At 39.0% G+C, this 18,936-nt stretch overlaps 1 protein-coding gene across 1 annotated transcript in view; it reads left to right on the forward strand.

The window, feature by feature from the left end:
• The window catches only part of FAT1 (FAT atypical cadherin 1), a gene marked incomplete in the record, with an annotated part of 1,563,619 nt that overhangs the window by 1,527,558 nt on the left and 17,125 nt on the right, over positions 1-18,936 (forward strand). The window contains 3 exon segments of the mRNA XM_044062507.1: positions 3,987-4,097; positions 4,201-4,826; positions 15,420-15,557. Coding sequence (XP_043918442.1) covers positions 3,987-4,097; positions 4,201-4,826; positions 15,420-15,557 — 875 coding nt within the window.

An 18,936-nucleotide genomic window follows, 5' to 3' on the forward strand; every position in this document is an offset into this window, starting at 1 on the left:
GCCAAGTTGGAAAAGGATTTTACTCCAGGATGTTCCTGGTTCCCAGGAAGGATGGCCCTTGGTGGCCCATTCTAGATCTTTCTCATCTAAATACTTTTCTGAAAGTTCCCACCTTTCGTATACTAACATTACCAACCCTTCTTCCTCTCATTCTTCCCCAGACTTTATGGTGTCACTAGACATCAAAGATGCCTATCTCCATCTCGCCATTCACCTTCAGTTCAGGAAATTTATTTGCTTTTTATTGCTTCTTCACATTTTCAGTTCTGTGCTTTGCCCTTTGGATGGTCTGTGACACTGAGAGTCTTCACAAGATGCTTAGTTGCTGTCATAGCCTACTGCAGACTCCAGGGCATACAGATTTTTCCTTACCTAGATGACCTCCTACTCCAGGCCATGTCTCTTCACACCCTTCAGGAGAATCTTTCCTTCATGGTGTCTCTCCTGGAGAATCTAGAGTTCACTGTCAACTGTCAGAAATCTGCCCTGCTCCCTACCCAAGACCAAATTTTCCTGGGCTGCAGAATTCATACAGAGAGTATGCTAGCCTGTTTACCTCAAGAAAAAGTCCTGTCCCTAACTTCCTATTTCCAGGACCTCTTCCTCCTCCAATACCTGACTGCCAGGGAGTTTCTGCACCTCTTGGGGTCCATGGCCTCCACTATCCCCATGCTCCCTTTAGCCAAGTTACACATGAGAAAATTCCAGTGGTTCTTGAGGACAGTTTGGATGCGATACTTGCATCCTATGGACTTTGCTATCCCGCTCCTAATTTGTCTGAAAAGGGAGTTAAACTGGTGGGTACTTCAGGTTGCAAGGAACCCACGTCTACCCTTACAACCACCTTTCCCCACTCAGGGGCTGTACACAGATGCTTCAGGCTTAGGATGGGGAGCAGTACTGGAATCCTGGAAGGTCAGAGATGTCTGGTTTCCAGGCAAAACAAGGGAGCACATCAGTATAAAGGAGATGAGTGCCTTGATTTTCGCCATCCAAATCTTCAAGTCTATGCTGTCTCCAGGGGTCCTAAGGTGGTTCACAGACAATACCACAGTCCTCTGGTATGTCAACAAACGGAGTGACAAAATCTTACCTCCTATGCAGACTGGCTTTACAGGCCTGAGAGTTGGCTTTGCAGAGTCTGCTCTCCCTTCAGGCTGTCTACATTTCCTTAACTCAGAATGTTGTGGCAGAGGTGCTCAGCAGGTCCGTGCTTCAATCCCATGAATGGATGTTACATAGGGATGTGTTTCTGGACATGGTCCATCAATGGGGAATACCTCAGATAGATCTCTTTGCCCCCATGAATAGGCAGCTTCGCAAATTTTGTGCCAGGGTCACAAATCCCTTGGCATGGAAGGTGGATATGCTGCATCTTTCTCTTGAAAGGGGATGTTTCTGTATGCATCACCCTTACCCCTTCCCACTTTTCCAACAGATACTGCTGAAAATCAAGCTGGAGCAACCAAAAATCTTGCTGGTGTCCTCCTTTTGGCCAAGATAGCATTGGTTTCCCTCTCTTCCTGCATTTAGCTAAGGGCAATCACCACACATTACCCCACAGAATGGACCTACTCACAAAGGATACGGGAACACTAGTGCATCCACAGATGTTAACTTTAAATCTGACTCTGTGGGTGATAGGGTTTTGATTCCCTTCAGGCACCTTTTTTCTGAGGACGTGCTTTAAGTTCTGCAGGAAGCCAGAAAATCCACAACAAAGAAATCCTACATTTCCAAATGGAAGAGGTTTTCCATCTGGTGTCTCAAAAAGGATTTACAACCACTGTTAGTGGATGTCCCAGTGGTCTTGTCCTACCTGCGTGAATTAATGGAGAATGGGCTGTCTTACTCCTCAGTTAAAGCCCATCTTCCTGCTATCTCTGCATGTCTGCCAGTGTCTCCCCCTTTAGCTTCCAGGTTGGAAGTTAAACTCTTCTTAAAAGGCATCCTTCACATCAGACCACCAAGGAAACCAGTTTCTCCTCCTTTGGATCTCAATTTTGTATTAGAGAAACTTAATCTTGTCTGCAACATTGCACCTGACAAACTTCTCATGGCTATTACTTCTGCCAGAAGGGTGTCTGAGTTGCAAGCTCTGATGTGTTCCTCCCCCTACACAGTCATTCATAGGGATAGGGTCTCTCTACATACTAATCCCTCATTTATGCCTAAGGTAGTTAGAGTTGTCTCTCAATCAGCGTATCAACCTTTTTTCCCTTTGCCTCAATCTTCCAGTGAGAGGATTTTGCACACTTTAGACATGCATAGGCAACTCAGTATTTGAACAAAACAATACCTATCCATAAGCCTGAACACCTGTTTGTTTCTTATCACCCAAGGGCCCTGGGTCAACCTGTTTCCAAGCAGACCATCTCCTCTTGGATTTCAAAAGCTATTTCCTTCTGTTATATAGCCAATGGAAAGAATCTATCCTCTCATGTTAGGGCACATTCCACTAGGGCAGTGTCTTCCTCTGGAGCTTTCTTCAAAGGGTTGGACACTTGCTGTATCCTGGAGACAGCTACCTGGTCTTCTCTTCATACCTTCACTAAACACTGTAAACCAGATGTCATTTTCAGGTCCAGGGCTGGTTTTGCCAGAGTTGTTTTGCATGGCTTTGTGGAGAATGTTTCTACTCTTCTCCCTAATTCTTCCTCTACATGAGCTTTGGTACTCTTCCCTCATGTTATGAATACTGCAGCATATGAATAGGACGTAGAATACATATGAATAGAAGGACATAGAATACATATGAATAGAAGGACATAGAATACATATGAATAGAAGGACATAGAATACATATGAATAGGACATAGAATACATATGAATAGAAGAACATAGAGTAAGTTGTGTAAACTCTTACCATAACCGTATATGCCCTTCTCTTCTGTGTGTTATATTACCCTCCCTCCATGACTTCCACCTGATGCTTGCCTGGCCTCTGGAGATGTTTTCCTCACCTAAGATCAGGCTGGTGCATTTTGCGGCATTCAGTTCTGAGGTTGGTATGTGCTGATGTCTGCTTTATACCCATAGTCTCTGTGGCCGTCCTACATTTGCTGATGTGCAGCATCGCACGTACCTCACAGTAGCTTTAGACTTCTGTATACTGGCTGTACGTACAAGTCAGCCGGTGGCAGACTCCTCCCTCATGTTATGAATACTGCAGCATATAGAAGAGAAGAGAAGGACATCTTTTACACAACTATTCTTTTTCTGTCTCCAGTGGGTATGATCTCCTTTTGTGAGTGGTATCCTGCATGACTGCTGATTTTCAGTCATTTGCCACAAGTATAATTTGCATCTCTGTTTCTTCTCATTTTGGTAGTTTTGTTAGCGCGAGTAAAAGGCAGCACCATTGCGTGGCTTTAAGTGAGACACTTTATAGAAAGAAGAGGATGAAGAATGTGAGATGCATAGTCTGCAGAGAACCATTGTCATTATTCAGTCTTTAAGTTTTGTGTTGATGCTTGATACATACATGACATTTAATTAGAAGTTATAACTCCTCAATGTTGTGCTGTCACCTCTTCGTCTGATCAAAAACTGTTGTGACTTAGCTGGTGACACAGAGGTGAAGAAAATAAAGCAGATACTTTGTAAGATGACCAATGTTTGATTTGATGGAGATACATTGATAAGACGGACCTAAACATTTTGACTTCATTTCTAGACCTGAGTTACTTGACTAAAGTGGAGGTCATACCCATGTAGCAGCAGTTTTGTTTGGTTGCTTTATATACTTTAAAAACAGTTTTCTAAGTGTTGATTCACAAGTGCAGCAGCTCAGAAAAATTCCACACTTTTTATGGCTAAGAGTTCTGGCCTTGCTGCAGCCTTTATTAACTTGTTTTTATACATGGTGACACAGTTGTTCTTCTTATCCTGAGCAGTTACTGTAAAACAAATTTGTTCATACTTCTGTTTCAGTTTTGCAGTGCATTTTTTTCTGCATGAAATCTAATTTTTGCATGTATTAACAGATGTCAGCTTGGTCCATACTGTCGAGATAATCCTTGTAAAAACAGTGGCAGATGTATTGACAGCTTGGATGGCCCCGTGTGTGAATGTGAAACAGGTTACCATGGGGAAAGGTTTGTATTTTTGTTAATAATGACAAATCTGCAAACAATGCAAATACGTTTGCTTTATTTAAGTACTGTACTCACACAATTCTCTGTATTTTTACTTTGGTAGGTGTCTTAATGATATAGATGAGTGCATTGAAAATCCGTGCCTCAATGGAGGGTTGTGCGAAAACACCTATGGTTCATTTTTCTGCAACTGTACTCAAGGATTTGGAGGCAGACACTGTGAAAACCTTCTGAACAGTTATGTTTCAACTTCATGGAATATTGGCTTGGAAGAAGTTATTGGAATCATAGTATTTGTAACAGTAAGCTTTTTCTTGGTGCTGCTGTTCATCTTGGTCCGTAAAAAGATGTGTAGAAAGAAACGCCAGCCAGAGCCTGAAGACAAGCGTACAGGAATCACAAATGCATTCTTACAGAGACCATGCTTTGATTCCAAAATGAATAAGAACATTTATTCAGATATTCCACCACAAGTGCCCGTTCGTCCAATTTCGTATACTCCTAGCATTCCAAGTGATTCCAGGAATAACCTTGATCGAAATTCCTTTGAAGGGTCCACTATTCCTGAGCACCCAGAGTTCAGCACCTTTAACCCTGACTCCATGCATGGCCATAGAAAAACGGTTGCAGTTTGCAGTGTAGCACCAAACCTTCCTCCTCCTCCTCCTTCCAACTCTCCCTCTGATTGCGACTCGATACAAAAGCCAAGCTGGGATTATGATTATGATGGTGAGTGTCTGCTGTTTAACTGATAGAAAGTAAAATTCTTAGTTCTGTAGAAGAAATTGACATTGATAGTGTAGTTGTGTTACAGTAGTACATGGCTTTTGCACAAAAAAGAGTTGGCTCCATCTCACTAAAGCCACTGACAGGTACAATATTTTCTGGATGTCCAGGAGCGATCAATATGTATAGCATTTGCCTTTCTTTTGATAATGTAATGTAATATGCAGATTTGCTGCTAATATTTTGTCCAACATGAATTTTATACATATAGAATATATCTTGATAGCCTTGTTTTTTAATTTGTGTGGATTTTTGTTATCGTCAGCTTTCATGTTGTGCCGCTGCTGGCCTAAAGCTTGTAGTTCTTCAGTTTGGTTTTCAGTTGAAATGACATTTAGGCAGAGTCTACCCATCTTCCCTCAGCCTGAGTAGTTCTTCTACGGATCTCCAGGTTTTCTTTCATATTCCAAAGGTGTGCCGTAGGTGATTTGGTAATCTTCCAAAATGCGTGTAGGTTTACATGCCATGCCAGGTTTGTCATGCAGAAGTCAGGTACCTCATGTAGCATTAGATTGATTTTTATGTAGATCATTGTTGCAATAGTAGTAATAACCTGGGGGGGACTTCTGCTATAGAAAATAGGTGACGTCTTTTCTGGCTTCCAGACCTTTTCCCCTTTTCCCGCTTCTGGATGGCTAAACATGATGTCTATGGGACACCAGTTCCTTTTCAGTAAATAGGGGGTGTCTGACCATTCTCTCTTCAGTTCTTTTTTGCCACAGTACACTTCACAAGGCTTGTATGTTTAATGTTGTCATTCCTGTGGTTTGGCATGATCCCTCCAAGTCTTGTAGACAAGTACATTGAGGAACTGTTTTATTATTGTAGTGGACTTTGTAAAATGTTCAGTGTTTGGTCCTTGAGATTGGATGACCAGTTTGTGTTTAGGGTGTATATATCCAGAAAAAAGTTTTTGCAGGTGTGCTTGTGTCAAAGTTTTGTAAAGGTTGGTATTGTTGATGTGTTTGCTTAGGACCAGTGCATGACTTGACACTTGTACTTGTGTAGGGTTCACTAGTAAGACTCTTAGGTGAAGAGCATTCTCTCCAGACCTTTCTGAACAGGAGGAGGCTTATCCCATATGGCTACCACATCCTCCATCATCTCTTCACCTGTATTGGGCTTCATTTTCTTCTCATCAGGGAAGTGAGGTAATGAGAAGAAACAAAGTTGGATAAGGATATACTGCTTCAGTCCCTGAAAATCCTCCTAGACTTGAGGGTGGCAGGCCCAAAACAATGTTTTTGCAGTCTGTGACCCAGGCGCCAGACACCTCCTCTATCATTGTCCTTCAGGAGCCTGCCCACTCCTTCAGAGCCTAACATGTCTTCCTGAGACAAAATTCTGTTATATGTGGTCAGCTTGGACACCCCTCCACAGGTGCTTCACCGAGAGAGAACATGAAACTCCTTGTTTGTGAGAACATCCGCAGACAGAAAGTGAAGATCACGTAGGCCTGCCCCCGAACTCTAAGTCTCTGAAAGTGTTATACCATCCAAGAGGGATGTGAATGTCCAACCACAGGATATCAGCCTATTCAGGCTGTTTGCGCCTCAGGAAATATGCAGGTCTTCTCAAAAATCCCACAGTTGTTACTTAATGCTTACTTTTGAAGGGTCTGATTTTGTGTCAGAATTCTTTGTTGACCTTTTTGAGTTCATCTTTAGATGGGAATATCAAATTGGCTTTTAAGGGCTATGAATTTCTTCCTCTTCCTCTTCCTCTTATGTATAGCTTGTTTATAATAGGGTTCCACCATAGAGGTTTATTTCTTAGTTTGGTATTCTGTTTGTTGATGCATGCATTGAGGTGGGCAAAAAAATTACCTGTAAGTGTGGTAGCATCACAAGGCTTGTTTGTTTAGTGTTGTCAGTCCTGTGGTTTGGCATGATCCACCAAGTCTGGCAGACAGGTACAGTGTTGAGGAACTCTTGTTATTGTAGTGGACTTTGTAAAGTGTTCAATGTTTGGTCCCTGAGTCTAATGACCAGCTTGTGTTTAGATCTCTCTCCCCCTTTTGTTTCCTACAGTCTTGAAAGGTGACCTCTGTCTAGCCATCAAAACCTCAATGGTTCCAGTCCTATGCAATCTCCTCCTCATCTGCAAAACTGATAATACCTTAAATGCCCACTCTAGAGATCTTAACTTCCACTGTAACATAAATAGGGCCTGCTGACAAGATGAATATATATTCCTGAGAATCCCTTTTTGTCATAAATTTCCTTTGGATATGAAAGAGTAGCTGGCTTTCTTTAAGCATAACCTGGACAACAGATTGATGGGTGGTTTAAGTAATAATCCCCAGGTGGGGTCCCTCAAGACTTCATTGAAAGGTGACAAATCTAGATATAAGACCCGTTTAAAACAGAAGCTTTCCGGTTGTTCTCCGATAGATGCAAAAGTCAAAGAATTACATGAATTCTCCAGAAATGAAAATAGTTTTCCACACTTTATTAAAGCTTCAAACATCCAGCTTTTCTTCAGTTAATACTAACCAACTTCCTCAGAACAATCAAACACGTCACTGACATTCAGAACGTACTTATACTTTAAAAACTCTTCACGTGATTAGTATAATAGGAACTATGAAATACATTCAAAACATAAAAAAAGTGAAAAACATGAAGATAAGTTAAATACAATGTCTTAAACAAATACAATGACATTGAAACTAAGATTCCAACTGGTAGCATTTAAAACTATAAATTTAAGTTATTTAAAACGCTGCAATCTCCAACAGCTGAGAACTCTGTTATGCAGTCTTGCTGAATCACTACTCAACGACTGATGAATCAACACTAATTAATATAGCTGGTAGAAAGTAAAAAATAATAAATAATGAATAATAAGAAAGTAACTGAATACTAGCTACTATGTTTTAGAACAAACAGCTTGCCCATTCTATGATGACAATAAGTGTCCAAATGTTGCTTTACATGTGTCTAATTCATGAAACTGCATGATGTTCCAGAGGACGGAAAAAATGGAAACTATTCCATTTACCACTCCGATGTACTGTTATGTGCACTCATTTTGAACCTTGTATGTCATGCCGTTAAAGGTTGGCCAAAAAACATGTATACTATATGAAAAAATATATTGTAAGTGAAGATCATATACTATGTAATATATGTGGAACACTTATCTCATTTGCTCATTCCTAAAAGAACGCTTAGAAAAATAGATAAATTGTAATGAAAACAAATGCTATGAATGAAACAATAAATCTATCATAAAAAACATAAAAAAGATGAATATGTATAGAATGAATATATATAGAAAGCAAGATGAATATATATTCCTGAGAATCCCTTTTTGTCATAAATTTTCTTTGGATATGAAAGAGTATTTCTGGCTTTCTTTAAGCATAACCTGGACAACAGATGGATGGGTGGTTTAAGTAATAATCCCCAGGTGGGGTCCCTCAAGACTTCATTGAAAGGTGACAAATCTAGATATAAATCATTCATTTTAAGAGGTAGCAATGATGTGGGATATTGTGAATAGGCTACTAATGGTCCTTTAGATCACCACTGTAGTATTAACCTATGTAACAATGGTCAGAATAGCAATAGTGAAGCAGCACATCCAAGATAATGGCAGTCAGATGTGTGTTTAGTATGCACTGTGGTAGTCCTGAGCCTGTATGTAGTGCTGCTCTGCTGCTTTTTTACATTATGCTATGCATCATTTATCTTAGCTGATTGCAAGTGTACTGGACTTGAAAGTCACTTGCATCAATACCTTGAAGAATGTGATATTGACAGCACCATCTTGGTCAGTTTATCCTCTCAGCACCTAACAAAGCATTCTTGTATTTCCTTTTTTAATTCTTGAATTTCTTTCCTTCTGACTCTTTCCAGTTCTTAGCTATGCTGGTGTAAGCCAGCCTACCATAACCAAAGATCTTTTTCTTCTATGTACTATCCCTTTCTTCCTTTTGTCAGCCCAATGTTAGGCACTTTCTCTTCCCAAATATCCTTCCTTTTTATTCAGCCACTGTTCAGTGTTTCCTTCAGTCCTTTGTAGTACTAGAGCATTCAAGTCATTCCTGTTCCCTTCCTTCCCTTCTATTGCATTCATCATTGCCTTTTTTTGGCCCCCTCTGCTGTTATGTTAAATTTTCTGTATAATCCAAAACAAGTCATACCTCTGCACATGTCCAAGATTTACTCCCTTCCATCAAGGTGCACTGCTGTTCTTCCGCCTTGGTTTCCTTCTGATTTGTCATATATTTTTGTCATTTGTTTACTATATGCCTGTTTATAATTACTTTTTCATTCTGTCAAACTTTTTTGTTTCTGTTCCAGGGTTTTCCCTTTACCTGTCTGTTTCTCCTCTTTTTGCCTTCCTTCACCATTTGACCACCTTTTACCTTCTTCCACTGCAGGCTCCTCTCTGATTGTCAGATTTCTTCACTTTAAGGGGATCCTTTTGTTTAATTTCCAACTTAGTTTAGTTTTAACAGGCCCCTACCTTTCCATGTTTTATAAGGTTTTTTATTTTTATTCTGCTTCCCTTGGGTCAGGCTGTCCTACTTCATGCCACCCCTTTCCTCCTTTCACTTGCCTTCATGTTTTCTTATGATTTTTGCATTTGAAAAGATCATTTACCCATTGTCCCTCCCTTATACCTAACTTACCCCATTTATTAGTTCTGGCATTAGTGCCTCCCGCACTAATTATTCATTCTTTCTTCCCATTAGCTGCTCATCCTTATTGCATGCCATTAGATATGTCTAAAATGAGAACAGCAACCCTCTTCTTTGGCCACTGAAACCTCCCATTTGCAATTTGTAGACCTTTCTCTGTAATCCATAAGAAATTGACACAAACTCTGTGCTCTCCGATGACTGTGTGTTTATAGTGCTGCAGAAGTATGCCATAGAGCCATCATTTTCACATTATTAATTCCACCTCTGATTTACCATGCCCATCTTTTCACAGACATATTTCTTTCCCTGCAACCTTTTAATTGTCTGCCTCACTGCTTTTATTTCTCTTTTGTTTGTTCTCTTTTATGTCCCTGATTCCTCCTTTTCTGTGTCCAGGTGAAATTCTCTATAGCATGCTTTTCTTCCAGTTCCATTCCATTTTCAATTCCTTGTGAAATATTTTGAAATTCCACTACTGGCATCAGCAAAGCTCCATCTGTATTATCTGCTAAATGGGTGTAGTCATCTGCAAAGTGGTAAATGAAAGGCTTCCCTCATCTCTTGTCTTTTTTCATTCTTTCCCATACTGCCCTTGCTGGTACTTCCATGAGCAAGAAAGAACATTTCTGGAGGGAATAGGCACATGTGGTTCACCATTCTCTGTGCCTTAATACCTCTAGTTTGTTTGATCACTTTCACTGCTTGATTTATGGTATAGGGTGTGACATCCATGCACTGGCCCAGTAATCAAGGAGCTTCAATCCTCACCACTAACACCAGTGAGGGGCGTGCACATTGGGGGGATAACAAGTACACACACAGTAAAGTACAATTTCCCTTAAGAGCACACACAGATCACAGTCAGTCTGGGGCTGGTTTCTCCCTTTCTCTCCAGATCCTCAATAAGACTCCCCACTGGCACAGCTATAGAGTCCAGATCTCGGCCTAGTGGTCAAGCTAAAACCTCCAGCACCCTCTGTCCAACCAGTGTTTTGTGTCCCTGCCCAAATAGCTGACACACACACACACACTTTGAGATACGAGTTATATACAAACACACAGACTCCAGGGGAAGGCTGGCACAGGTTCTCCAGCTATGCCTCCTGTCCAGACTATAAGGTAGAAATTACTGCCAGCAACCACTATTATAAGCTACTATAAGGCCCTTCCCAAAGGGTGACCAATTTCACTGTGTAGTATTCCTTTTCTCCAAATAGTAAGTGTGATGAACAGCAATACTATTGGAGTGGCTTGGACAGTATCACCAAATACATGCAAGTATTCTAGAGCTTAAATTATCTCTACACAAAACATCTACAGTTGAAAGGTTTAAAAAATATTTAATAAATAATAACACAAGACCATACTTATTACTTCAACACAATGGCGGTAGAGTTCAGAGATCACAGGAAACTTTAAAACAACATTGTAGGATAAAAATATCAATCGAACACAGTGCTGCAGAGCTGAAAAAGTCACAAATTCCAAGCACAAATGTGTTTAACTCTGTCTATGAAAGACCAGTTCATAAAATCCAGTTCGTGGAATCCACACACAAGGAAACGTTCAAACACAGGTTAATTCAACAATGGTAAGCGCTTTCACTTAGGAGCTTCATCAGACCAAACACACACAATACTAAAAGGCACATATATAAAGGGATACTAACCATCCAATTAAGATGCATTAAAGATATATACATCCAATGCTAAAGGGATGTATATGTACATATAAATGTAAAACAATTTAAAACCAAAATACATATTAAAACAAGTAAAACATCTAACTTATAAAAATCTATCTATAAATACACCAACTATCTATGAAAAACTAACGAAAAACCTAAATATTACAAATAAAACATAAAATACCTATCATTCATTTATTTGTACAGTCTTCTCCTCTTTAACATGGGCTTAATGGAAGCCCTCTCATTTATACCCATTCCTCTGTCTGCTCTCAAAATAATTATCCAACAAGTTTCCATATATTCAGTGTATGTTCGAACATCTCCTTCCCTAAGGCTTGGTTGAATTGCTTCTATTACCCTAAACTTAAAACTATGCTCAGCTCCACATTCAGTCACATGTTTAGACAGGGCATTGAATGGGGAGTTTTTCTTGATGTTATATATGTGTTCCCTCATTCGATCACGTAATGGTCTATTGGTCTTCCCAATGTAAAACGCACCACAGATTTCACACTCCACTAAATAAACCACATGAGGGGTCAAATTGTATGTCCCCTTAAACAAAAAATTCTTGTGTAAATCCGGGTGATAAAACACATTAGCGGTGTTTATATAACCACAACAATTACACGACATGCATGGTTCAGTATAACCTGCCTGTATCTTACCCATAATTCTTTGATTGGTACATAAAAGTCTCTTCAAATTCTTATGATTTTTGAACCTAAATGTGGGAACACTACTTACTTTTGTGGCCAATATCCTTATCAACTGATAAAATAGGCCAATATTGCTGGAAAAGTTGAGTTACGTAGCCTATATCACTGGTATAAAACAACAGAATCCTAGTAAAATCTGTCCGATTGTTACTCTCAGAGCTCTCGATAGGGCTAGTAGGTCCATAATATGGTCTAGCTTTGGTCTCTCAGTGACCAAGTCTTCCCATTGTTTCTCTAACTCTACTCGGGTGTAACCCCTATCTAACAACTTCTGATCAAGACTGTCCAGTTCTGATTGGAACCCAGTTAAAGAAGGATTCATCCTGGAGGCCCGCATGCCCTGTCCTCTAATGAGGTTTTTAAAAATATGTCCAGGATGCATACTGGACCTAAAGAGGAAAGCATTCCTATGACAAGTTTTACGAAAAATACCTGTATTAATCATCCCCTTGTCCAACTTCTCATCATACACATCCAAGTATTCTATGAAATTATATGATAATTGGTATGTGAACTTTAAACATTCCGTCAAACTATTCATATTCTCAAAGAAATGTGTGAATTCTTGAGTGGACCCTCGCCACAAAAAAAACAGGTCGTCAACAAAACGCCTGTAAAATAACACATATTTTCTAAATTCAGCTAAGGGAAGAAGGAATTAGTCTTCCCATTGGGCAAGGAACATATTGGCGTAGCTATTGGCACACGAAGTGCCCATAGCTACGCCATGTTTCTGTAAATATACTCCTTCGCCAAAAATAAATACATTATTGTTAAGGACAGTTTCTAAAAAGAAACAAATCAAATTGACCTGTGAGGCTGAATATTCACTGTGTAAATTAAGGTACTTGTATACAAATTGCACTCCCAACTCATTTGGTATCATGGTAAACAAGGACTGTATGTCTAAAGTGACAAAAGCTAAACAGCTTATGTCAGCCACACTTTGTAAACAATCATACAAGTCTACAAAAATTTTTTCGAATCTCTCAAGACTGTTGGATTCAAATTAATCACAGGACGTAAAAAATTTCTCAATGTACAGTGACAATGGTGCTGTAATCCAACCCCCTCCAGCAACAATCGGTCTCATGGGGGGGTTTCTAGGGTCCTTATGAATCTTAGGTACACCCTGGATTATAGGAATTAATGGATTTCTACAGCCATAAATGTAGACAATTCTTCAGTAGTAAGAGATGCTAACTTGATATCCATAGTGTCATTCTTAACAGTGTTAATAATACTATGCACCTTTTCTACAGTAATCCTGTTATAAAAAAACAGTGTCACTTAACATGGTACGCATGGAACTTTCATAAAACGACCTATCCATAGCCACAATTAATCCTCCCTTATCCGCAGGGCAGATAACAAAGTAGTACTATCTTGTAGTGAATATAAAGCTTTCCTTTCCTTAAAGGTAAGGTTGTGTCTCAATGGTCTGTTCATAACAGATCTTCTATTATCATAGAACCGAAGAATCTCTTCTTCGGTTAATTTACAATAAGCCTCAACCAAAGGATGATTCACTGGTACAAAACGACTGGGTTTCCTTAACTGTAGACTTGTAATATTTAGGTTTTTCGTTAGTTTTTTCATAGGTAGTTGGTGTATTTATAGATAGATTTTTATAAGTTAGATGTTTTACTTGTTTTAATATGTATTTTGGTTTTAAATAGTTTTACATGTATATGTACATATACATTATACACCCCTTTAGCATTGGATGTATATATCTTTAAGCATCTTAATTGGATGATTAGTATCCCTTTATATATGTGCCTTTTAGTATTGTATGTGTTTAGTCTGATGAAGCTCCTAAGTGAAAGCGCTTACCATTGTTGAATAAACCTGTGTTTGAACGTTTCCTTGTGTGTGGATTCCATGAACTGTATTTTATGAACTGGTCTTTCATAGACAGAGTTAAACACATTTGTGCTTGGAATTTGTGACTTTTTCAGCTTTGGCAGCCCTGCAGCACTGTGTTCGATTGATATTTTTATTGAATTTGAGATTGGTGCTACGGAGCTCTTATCTTTAGGTTTGCCAACAATTGTGGTATTTCTTGTTAATATTGTAGGATAGTCTGACTTAAATGCAGAAAAGCAGCTAGACTAATCTGACTAAATTCCTGTCTAACTCTGAGAGAAATACTAAAGACTAAAATCCTACTTACAGAGCAAAGCAAGTGCTGGTGATCTGATGTCAGCTTCAGACAAAATCCAAAATGCTCTCCTTTCTTTCTGTCCTTAATACAGTACTGCTGTGTCATTTCAGATTACATCATTCTTAACAGTTCTGATTTAGTTTCCCAGGATCACAGAACTTAAAATGTACATTTCTTTTGTAATCTGCACCTGCAGGAAGAAGCCACAGCAATAAAATATATTTTACATGTAAAATCTAGTAATCAACTCTTGTCCTCTGACAATAGAAATAATTCCTTAGTCCAGACATCCTGTCTCCGAGCTTGAGATCATACAGTCCTAAAATGCTTGACTTATCAGCTTTCTTCCAGCAGGGTGCACTGTGGTTACATTTTTGAAGCTCAGAACATATAACACAATTTTCTTACATTTAGTTTTCTTACATTTGTAAAACATTAGTACAGATGTTTCCTGTGAATTCTGATTCAGCATGCTGTTTCAGTGATATGCAAGTCATTAAATATGTCCACAGTTAAAGCAATTACATCTCATTAAAGAAGGTAAAAGGAGTACATTCATAAGTCGAGAACAACATCCCTATCTTCACAATTATTTTTTTAGCCTGGTATTACCATTGTCTTTACAGTCACCAGAAAGTGTCCTGTAAACTGGCCAAGGTTTAACCTGTAGCAATCGATAATTAATGTAGAACAGTTTCAGCCTTTCAAGCCATTCCATACAAGATCGGTGTGTACTCTTCATGAATTTCCTTTGAACACTTTTCAAAGCTAAAAGATCGGCTTTAGTGTACACACAAAAGAAAGAGAATTATATTAGCAAATAAGTCTGACTATAGATCTTAAATCATTTAAGAAGAATTCTAGTGCAACGTGTGGTAATTTTTAGTAATAGCTTTATCTGGCTTGCCCTTTTAAATAACATTTCACTTTAGTGTGCTCATTGAGACCCTTGGAACTTTGTAGCTTTATAACCCTTTTTTGCATTAGAATACTGTGCACTGTTTGAAATTGCTCAGTTATCACCAGATGACTGTAACAGCTAAACTATGTTCCATCTGTTTACTCAATACAAAATGATTCCCACTGCAAAAATGGATTGGTGTTTGAAATGTCTGTCAATTTTTTCCTGCTTTTAGTAACTTAAGTGTCTGTTTAAAACGTACTTAACTAAAGTGTGTCTGGAAAGTAAGCTGCTTGAAGTGTGGCATAATTTTGTTGTCAGTTTGATTTTAAAGAGATCTCTTAAAGGATACACAAGGTTAACTCCTATTATTCTTTCACTGTGGAAATATTTTTTTCTGCACAGCTAAAGTAGTGGACCTTGAGCCTTGCCTTCCAAAGAAACCGATTGAGGATGTGGCTTCCCATGCTTTTCACAATCGAGAAAGCATATCTGAAATTCAGTCCCTAAGCTCTTTCCAGTCTGAGTCTTGTGATGACAATGGTAAGTTGAAATGCATCTCCTGAAAAGAAAAACAGACCACCCCTGAAGGAGTGGCTTTCATTAGCTAAGTAGATTTACGTTTTGAGGATATTTTATGTTACTAGAGAGAAAGAGAGGGATTGTACTGGAAGGCTGTAACTATTGAAATATACTTGATCCATAATTGCGCAGAAGAAAAGTGTCTCAAGATATGGTATATTAGTGCGAGATTCAGCCATACGCCTTTGGATTTTATGAATTTTAAAATGTTTTGCGGCTTCTCTTTAGTGCATATTTGCTTCATATCTAAGGAAAATTAAATTACATTGATAACAGAGCAAGTTGTTGGAAATACTGCAAGGTTGATGTCGTGTCTGCATGCATTTTACAAACTCTCTTTGAACTGATAGCCTTTCATGCATCTCAGATGGGTACTTGAAGTGATAGGTTAAGTTTAATATACATCACAAGGTGTGAAGAGCTTTTTTCATGCTGTTCAGTATTGATCTTAACTTCTTGAGGAAGCCATTTTTATAGACGTCACCTTGGATAAACAGGTTTGCAACAAAACAGTTTTTTTCAACTATGATCTTTGTACTCTTTGAAATAGCTGAAAGGTGTTGTGAATTGCTTACACTAGCCAGCAGGGCAGCATGGCAAGCTGCCCTTATAAGAGTTGTGGGCTGCAGCCATCCATAGTGATAGCAGTATTACCATCTTTCATGTGAAGTCGATGGCGTTAGTGTACATACATACATAGATATGAAGTAATAACTGTAGTTGAAAATGTACAAAATAGAACCTAAATTAATTGATAAAAAAATTGAAAGTCAGAATACTGGAAAAAAAAAAAAGCAAACATTTTTCTTTTTGCAAAGAAGCACACCCCTCCCCCCACTACTATTTATACAACTGTGAGGTGCCCCAGCAGAGGGTAAAGAGTAAATTCCCAGTCTACATTGTACTTCAGTCTCCAGCTAAGCAATGCCAGTGTTTTGCGATCATATGTTTCCTTGTGCCAGCATCTCAAACCTTCATTACTCCTAATGTTTGACCAGAGTTTGTTCCCATGTATGTATGCACGTGTGTGTGTGTGTGTGTGTGTGTGTGTGTGTGTGTGTGTGTGTGTGTGTGTGTGTAAATATATATAATATATGTATATATATATATATATATATATATATATATATATATATATCTACACTTTGTATGTATGTATATGTGTGCGTGTATATATATATATATATATATATATATATATATATATATATATATGGGTCACCTTTAAAAGCTCGAAACCGCGTTTGCCCGAAACGGAATCCGACGGGACGAGAATACTGAAAACGCAGATGACCGAAAAGGACGGACTCGGTAAGTGTGCGATCGAGTGAGGGATTTAGTGTTAGGGAGCGGACAGGTAAGTGTGCGATAGTGAGGGACTGTGGGTTAGGGGTGGGTTAAGTGAGTTAGGGTTAGGGTGCAGGTAGGGTGTGTGTGCGATGGTGAGGGACTGTGGGTTAGGGGTGGGTTAAGTGAGTTAGGATTAGGGTGCTGGTAGGGTGTGTGTGCGATGGTGAGGGACTGTGGGTTAGGGGTGGGTTAAGTGAGTTAGGGTTAGGGTGCAGGTAGGGTGTGTGCGATGGTGAGGGACTGTGGGTTAGGGACTCGGTAAGTGTGCGATCGAGTGAGGATTTAGTGTTAGGGGCGGACAGGTAAGTGTGCAATAGTGAGGGACTGTGGGTTAGGGGTGGGTTAAGTGAGTTAGGGTTAGGGTGCAGGTAGGGTGTGTGTGCGGTAGTGTCGGACCTTAGGGTTAGGGTTTGGGTTAGGGATAGTGCATATGTTATGTAGTGTACTGTGTTGGTGTAATGGTTTTCGGTGTTTTGCGTTGTCGGCGTTTTATGTTTTCGGTCTTTTAGTTTGATTCGTTAGTGTTTGACAAACGCGTTTCGAGGTTTTAAAGGTGATCCATATATATATATATATATATATATATATATATATATATATATATATATATATATATACGCTTTGTGTGTATGTATATGTGTGCGTGTATATATATATATATATATATATATATATATATATGTGTGTGTTTGTGTACACACACACAGCAGCTGCTGCTGGGCAATGGTTGAATAGAGCAAGTTTTAATACCATATATCGAATATTTTTTTTCCAGAATAGAATAAGAAGAGGACGTTGGTAGCACTACTGTAATTGGAGGGCCCCATACTGCTTTATTTTGTGTGTGTACTTTTTTCCAGTTGATGTAAAAGTTGAGATTTCTGTGTATTTATACTAGTCAAAACTGAAAGTGGATGACCGTGACTCAGTCCACCTCTTATTATATAAAATAAATGTGTATGCAAATATTTACACAAGCACATATTTGTTCAATGGAATATTAAAGGCAGTAGAGATAATAGTCTTAGAAAATAGTTTATAGGTTCATAGAAGATTACTAGACTAACGGAGCCCATACAAGCCTAGCCACTTTTACCCAGATTTTGCACAATTTTTTTATCCCTAGAGGAAAGATAGCAAGGGTCAGCAAGCAGGGTTTTGACAATTTTTGCAGACTGCCTCTGTCTATAAGGGACACGGGTAGCACTCCATGAGTGGTTTTGTCATTCCCATCCAGTGGTCCAGATTTCTCTTGAGGATGGTCCGTTTGTGTTATTTCAAAGGAACTCTGCCATTTTGTCAAAAAGTTGTCTGCTGAAGGAACCAAAACTAACACTTGATCTTAAGCTGTAAATGCTGTGGTCCTTGCATTTATGTTATATACTCTTTGCTGTGCAGCTTGGCGTCTTCCCAGACTGTGTGGGCATCACCACCTTCAGCCTCTCTTGTATGCTACAGGGTTTTGTTGTACGTTTCTCTTGCACTAACTAGATTCCCGGTGAAGATTCTTGCTTTAAGAGCTATGGTATTAACTGGAACTGTTTTTTGCCATCTTCCTCAGTAACTGTTTTTTTTTCCCCCAGCTTGGAGTTAAATGCTCCACTAATCCATCCTTGCTGGGGGCTGAAGTTTTTACTTGTTTGGCTATGAAGCAATAGCACAGTTGTATTATTCTGAATGTCAGTGGAGTCCCCTGGTCAGTGAATATTTCCTTCAGCATCCATACCTTGTAAGATGATAATACTTAACTCCCTAGCTGTAGAATTTAGCATTAGCCTTTTGCAGTGAGTTTGCTTGTCTGTTCTTAAAGAAGCCTCATTTTCAGTAGCAGTTCACTTCACAGGCTGCACAAAAACAGCATGATGAAACATTTGATGAAATCCACCATGCTGTGCATGTACGCTTGTGTATATGTATGTATAGGTACAGTATAGATACAGTGAATATAAAAAGTGTACACACCCCTGCTAAAATGCCAGGCTTTTGTGAT

This window comes from Protopterus annectens, chromosome 2.part1 (genome assembly GCF_019279795.1).
Source record: "Protopterus annectens isolate FY-2018-M chromosome 2.part1, PAN1.0, whole genome shotgun sequence".
Classification (NCBI taxonomy): domain Eukaryota; kingdom Metazoa; phylum Chordata; order Ceratodontiformes; family Protopteridae; genus Protopterus; species Protopterus annectens.